We start from the raw sequence: 7136 nt of genomic DNA on the forward strand, positions 1-7136 counted from the left end.
AAGCTTCAGTGAAGCACTTAAAGACTTCCATAATAGTGATTACTGACCTTAAGTCTCCTCTACAAAAAGAAGCGGTCATCAAAGAAACATCAAATGATTGAGTCGATACCCCTACGAGAGGATGGAACTTAAAACCAGGAAAGTCACTAGCAACAATCAGCAACCTACTCAGGTACTCCATGCAAATAGTGAAGAGAAAAGGTGACAAAGGATCTCCTTGTCGAAGTCCTCTTTTCCCAATAAAGAAACCATGAGGTTGACCATTAAGCACAATAGAATAGGACGTAGTAGTCAAACATTGCATCACCCACCCAATGAATCTCTGAGGAAACTTAAGACTAACCATCATCCTCAAAACAAATTCCCATTCTATAGAATCATAAGCTTTCCTCAAGTCCACTTTCATCATGCATCTAGGTGAACAATTCTTCCTAGTGTATAGTCTCACTAGATCTTGACTGATTAAAATATTTCCCATGATGCTCCGCCCTTTAATGAAAGCAGATTGTGTAGGAGTAATTAGGTAAGGCAGCACCCCAGCAAGCCTTTGACAAAGCAGCTTTGAAATCACCTTGTAAATAGTATTACAACAAGCAATCGGTCTAAACTCCTTAACTGAGGATGGATTCTCAACTTTTGGAATCAAGACCAGATTTGTGCAGTTCAGCTACTTCAACAACTTGCCAGATTGGAAAAAATCTTTAATAGCAATGCAAATATCCCCTTTGATAGTATCCCAGCTAGACTTAAAAAAACCACTAGAATACCCATCAGGCCCAGGGCTTTTCTCCTCAGGAATAGAAAAAAATCATATTCTTAATTTCAGCATCAGAAGGAATCTCACACAGTTTATCCCAATCATCAGTGTGGACTTTTTCACCATTGTCAATAATATGAGGATAGAACCCAGAAGTGGCAGAACTAGTCCCAAGAAGCTCTTTATAATAGTCCACAAAAGCATCCAGGATCTCTTCAGGAGAATTACAGACTTTTCCTTCAACATCCTCAATCCTAATGACCTTATTTTGAATTTGTCTTTGCTGTATGGCTTTATGGAACATGGCAGTGTTTGCATCCCCATCCCTAACCCATTGCACTTTTGCTTTTTGCCTCAGAAAATCATCTCTAGCCTGAGCCAACATCAGATAGCTAGCTCTTGATTGGTATTCCACATCCATTAACACAGTATTCCTAGGATCATTTTGAAGCTGTTTTTGACACTCAATAAGAGCAGTGTAAGCAATATCAGTGTTCCTCTCTATATCAGAAAAGAGGTGCCTATTAAGTTGTTTCAGGCTATTTTTTAAACTTTTAAGCTTCCTCACCACTCTATACATAGGAGTGCCTAGAACATTAAGACTCCAACCTCCTTTAACCACATCTTTAAACTCTCCTATCTTGCTCCACATATTGAAAAACTTGAAAGGTTTCCTCCTAGGTAGAGCAACACTCTCACAGTCAACAATACACGGGCAATGATCAAAGTACCCCTCAGGAGCAAAATAAGCAAAATAATCAGTCCAAGCATTCAACCAGGCAGAATTAACAAAAACCCTATCAATCCTACTATAAACTCTAGTTTCACTAGGTTGTTTGTTAGTCCAGGTGAAAAAAGCTCTCATGGATTTCATATCTTGAAGGTCACAAGAAGCCATGGCATTTAGAAAAGGGAACATTTCAGCATCTCGAACAACCTTGCCAATTCTCTCATTTGAGTACATCACATTATTAAAATCACCAAGAACCACCCAGGGATCCACAATACTCCATCCCATTAAGGCATCCCAAAGTGGCATTCTCTCCTCAATCTTATTGAAACCATAAACATAAGTAGTAAAAAATTCATCATTAGTAGCTCTATCTTTAACTTTAAGGTGAATGAACTGAGCATCCATTGAAAGAATATCCACATGGATTTGGTGACTTCCCACGTAACCCCAGATTCGTCCACCAAAGATGATGAGCATTATTGTTAATAAAGGACCACCCACTACAGACATTATTAGCTACAGCATTTAGAGAACCAGGTTTAACCCTGGTCTCAAGGAGTCCAAATAATGACACCCCAGCATGATGCATATACCACTTCACAACTCTCTGCTTGGTATCACTATTAAGACCCCTGATATTCCACACACCAAATTTAGTCATGAGAGGATGAAGGCGTTCCCCCCCCCCCCTCCTTTATCAACCAATTCTGCAGCCTGGATCAATTCACTATTAAAGTTCACAATGAAATCACCTGTTTTTCCATCTGGCATTCTAGACTCATGCCTAGTCATCCTAGTGAGGATCCTGGCAGGAGTGAAGATAGTACCTTGTTGCCTATGCATGGGAGTACATCCAGGAGTAATTAATCCAGAACCAATCTCAGGAGGTTTATCAGAAACTTTGACAGTTGGTACAGAAGGTTGAACAACCAAGATAGGGAATTATTTAGGGTCCAAATTCCGCTCAGGTGCAACCTTCTTCCTCCAAACCTGTTTAGGATCATTCTGAGTGACAACTGCAGGCTTTCTAACAGGTCTAGTCCTCCCTCTACACTGCACATCCTTATGTCCAACACCTTTACATTTGAGGCATGTAATGGGCAACCAGTCATATTCCACCAATGCAGTCACCTCCTGTCCATTCTCATCCTCAAATTGGATTTTATCAGGGTAGCTCTTGTCCACCTCAACTTCCACCATTACTCTAGCATAGCCCAAGAGCCTCCTCTCAGTAGTGAGCTCATCAATTTTAACAAATTTGCCTATGAGACCAGCTAGTTTCCCTAGACAATTTGAACCCCAAAACTTCAAATCTAACCCCACTAACTTTGCCCAAATTGGAACAGTGGCCACAGAAACCATAGAAATCTTAACATTAGGGTCCCAGGCACGCAGAATGATCGGCTTACCATCAAAGAGAAACATACCCTGGGCCAAAACTAGTTTCTGATGTTCCAACTTGGCAAATCTAACAACAAACAAACCATTCGGTAGAAAAGAGATTTTAGAGATATCATAATTTTGCCAAATACGCCTCAAATATCCATCTAAAACCTCCCATGGAGGGTTAGCCCCCATAACATAACCATAGACAGCTAAATTCCAGTAATCAATTTCTTCCTTAACATCCTCTACTGTGAGTTTTAAGGGTTTACCTTTCATCGGACTTTCAGGACACTCCTCTTCCACAATAGGAGGAAGCTTACCCTCACCACTACTGGATTTCTTCTTTGATCCAACCTCCGTCCACTCAGGTGAAGAATTAGGGTTTATTTCCTCTGGTACTACATATCCTGCCGCTGCAAGCAAACTGGCAACCTCCTGTCGAATCAAAGCTATCTCAGCAGTCCGTTCCAGCGTAACAGTCGGAGAAGAATCAGTAACCTGCGAAGTAGAATTTGTATTCATAGAAGTATTTTTATTATTATTTGGTGTATTACTAATTTGAGATAGACTATTTGATCCCTCATGTGCTGAAAATTATTGAGCATGCTGAGACCCTCAAGATGCAAAGGGTTGAGATCCCCGAGCAACTCGTGATTGACCGAGTGCTCCATTCCTTAACCTGAATCAAGGGCTATATTCAGTTTAGGGTAAACTATAAGATGCAGAACTTGAAAACCGATCTCAATGAGTTGCACAAAATGCTTGTGTAAGCCGAAAGTGATATGGGACTTAATGCAAGCACTAGCAAGGATGTGCTCAAAATCAATACAAAGAGTAAGGAAAAGTTTAAGAAAAGTGCTAACAAGGGTAAGAAGCCCACTCCCTACAAGGGTAAGGGGAAAGCTATTGAGAATAGTTCTCCCAAACCCAAAAAGGGAACAACATCCAATGATAAGTGCCATTTTTGTAATGGCATGGGCCATTGGAAGCGCAATTACCCCAAATACTTGGGAGACATCAAAGCTGGACGTGTGACTCCAGTAGGTAATATTTCCTCCAAAAGTTTGTGTTATTGATATTAATTTTCCAACTTAACTTTGTATTGAGATACTAGTTGTGATTCTCACCTTTCTTATTGAATTTAGGGTATGGGAAGAGTGGAAAAGCTAAGCAAGCATGAGAAGGATATCCATGGAAAGCTAAAATTAGCCGTCGTATAGATGAAGACCTATGGACTTGGCTTGGTGTTTTATTTTGAATATGTCTTCATAATAGTAGTTATGTTATGACATTGTCTAGAGAAATTATTTTGTTTCCATGTTAGACGTGGAAGTTTATTTTATTTTGCATCTCCGAACAAATATTGTATTTTATTTTAAATAACTTGGCTTTCAACCCAAGTCATTTCCATTTATGATATTTTAAGTTCTAAGACATCTTTCCACTTTCTCTATTAATATCTATAACATAAAATGAATCGACTCAACTCAATCGATCACGTTGAAAGATGATGATTTTTTCAATATGGTAAAGACCTAAGTTATGAATTTGGTTCCCACTTAAAAGATTCATGGCACCATGTCATTTCTTATTTAATATAAGATCGATCTGTGGGTTAAAATAAGTTATTGAACTCATATTTGGGGATTTGAAATCCAATGCTAGCATGAATAGTTTAAAGCGAAAATGCGCAATATAAATCACAAACGAGACTTTATACAAGATATGGACGAGATTAGTCTCTAAAATGGTAACATATCTTAATAGATCACTCAAGGATAACGTGTGCCTAATACTCCGTCGCATTCATAAGAACAAAATTGTTTGTAGCTCATGAAGCTATCTTTTTGGAAAGAAAGTGTATTTTTAAAAAGATAGAGAGGAAGAAAATTGCTACAAACTTATTTTCTAGAATAATGACACGAGAATATGTTCTAAAAGTCATCCACGTGTTATAAATATAGTTTCTTTTAGAAAGTAATAGAACTATGATCTATCGAGTGGTTGTTGCTAGTGATCCAAATCGGAATTGTTGAAAAGAAGTCTTTGTTTTACAATCCGTGATAAATTCTATACGCAAAGCTAAAAATAATTACTTTAAGATATTGGTCTCTTTGAAGTAAAGCCTTCAAGTATAGAATAGCGTAGATGAACATGGTGATGTTAACCTAATCAAATCATGTTAGTTATTACCGCATTTCATTTTGATGAAACATAGCAAGTGATATTACACCGCTTTTCTAAATAAGTATTTAGAAGAGGATGTGTTTGTGACACTGATCTTAGGTTTAATTCTGAGAGTCCTAACATGCTAAGTAAGCTTAAGGGATCCATATGTGGTTTTAAGGAAGCATTAAGAGATCGTAAAAATCAGTTTTCAAATCATGTGATAATAGAAAATGGTTTCACTCGAATTGTCGAAGAACCATGTATATACATGGAGTTTAGTGGGAGCAAAGTTGACTTCACATATTACTCATTGGGAATAATGTACCGATGCTTACCTCCGTAAAGGTGTGGTTGGAAAATCATTTCCAGATAAAAGATTTTGGCGAGGCACATCTCATATTTGATATCCGGATCTATAGAGATAGACCTAAAAGGATATTGGCATTAAGTCAAGAGTCTTATATTGATAAGATTCTTTGTCATTTTAGCATGGATAAATCCGACAGGGATTTTATTCCAATAGGTTGTGGGATTACTTTGAACCAGTCACAGTTACCCACTGAACCTGAAATTTTTGAACGCATGAAATCGATTCCCAATGTTTCCACCATTGGATCGACCTAATGTGCTAAGATATGCGCAAGCAATGATAAATTGTATGCTTTAAGAAAGACAAGTCAATCCATGTGAAGGTCAATGGATAGCCGTTGGATACATCCTTGAGTTCTTGAGAAGGAATAAGGATTCGTACTTATGATTAATAGAAACATGGAGTTTTGTGTGAAGGGTTACAAAAGCTCGAGTTTCTTAGGCTGATTTTGTTGTCAATTGTCAGAGGTGCAAATAGCTAGAATAACCTTGAAAAGCCAGTCATTGTGAATTCTACATATAGAGTCTTAGTACTTTGTGGTAATGATAGGATGGTTAGTAAAGGAACTAAAAGTAAATCCTTTCACCATGGATCTTATCACAAGTTATATGATAACAATGGGAGCATATTTCAAGTTCAAGATCTCAAACCTAGCATCAAATCTAAATGAGTTCTTAGAAATTTCATGACATTCGAGAATACATCGAAAGAAGGAAATTGCAATTTATGAAGTTGGTATGATGGTTATATTGTATACTCTCCAACAAAGTTTTTCTTGCAGGTTTGATGAAACCACCATGTAGTTTCATGGATTTTATTCACCTTAGATTATGCGATATGAAGTAATAATATTATATTGATTATTCATATATGACAATCACATTTATCGTTTGAGTTTTATTTTAAATTCTTTTATTACTTTGTTATATCCAAATAGGTTGTAAGGACAACGTTGAACCCTATTAAAGTGAACTGGATTAACATAGTATTGGCCCCTAGTCACATATATGAGGGGACGTCTCCTAGTGACTAGAATGTGAGTCGGTTGATGGAAAGTTCAAGTGTCATAGGGTCATGAGAGATGACTAGTCGCTCACATAGGCAGACTGTATGGGACACTCTGTCGGGCAGTGACCGCTTATAGAGATTTTGAAATTCATATAGCCTGGTCATGGCGAGAGCTACTATAGTATTCTTTTTGAGTTGATTCTTTGACTAGAGACTGTTTGCCCAAGTCAACACAGTTTCTGATTAGCTTTGATTTTTGCTCTACGACTTCCGAATATGGAGTGCAATTGGGCATCTTTTGGGTCATCATGAACTGTGGCTGAACAAAGGGAACAGTGCGATAGGAATTATCCACCCCCTTGTTAGGGTTATCTAAATCTCAGGGCCACTCGAGGAGTAGTGAACTGAAAATACTTGGCCACGCATGGAAGGTATCTACGGTCGATAATTCCGGTCAAACAGTTACTCTCCAGATCGAGGAAACCACTCTAGATATGATCACATGCAAGTACGACCTGCAGGACACCTTGCATTGAGTGGGAGATGTAATAGGGCAAGAGAATTGGTTACGCACACTTGTCTCGGACAAGTGGATATTGTTGGAGTATGTGTCCTCAACAGTAGTGCGATCACATATTTAAATCTCATAATAAGAATACATAAGGGATGATACATTATATAGTCAACTGAACAACATTTATCGGTAACGATTG

General features: G+C 38.0%; 1 protein-coding gene across 1 annotated transcript; it reads right to left on the reverse strand.

The window, feature by feature from the left end:
* Nucleotides 1-791: 791 nt before the first annotated feature.
* Nucleotides 792-2000, reverse strand: LOC141641164 (uncharacterized). Its single transcript, XM_074449837.1, has one exon. It carries the CDS (start codon nucleotides 1998-2000, stop codon nucleotides 792-794), a length of 1209 nt encoding a protein of 402 aa, XP_074305938.1.
* Between the last annotated feature and the right edge of the window lie 5136 nt (nucleotides 2001-7136).

Source organism: Silene latifolia, chromosome 2, assembly GCF_048544455.1.
Source record: "Silene latifolia isolate original U9 population chromosome 2, ASM4854445v1, whole genome shotgun sequence".
In the NCBI taxonomy this organism is placed as follows: domain Eukaryota; kingdom Viridiplantae; phylum Streptophyta; class Magnoliopsida; order Caryophyllales; family Caryophyllaceae; genus Silene; species Silene latifolia.

Coding starts and splice junctions, on each gene's coding strand:
- LOC141641164 (XM_074449837.1), bottom strand. CDS start 2,000: ATGTCTGTAGTGGGTGGTCCTTTATTAACAATAATGCTCATCATCTTT.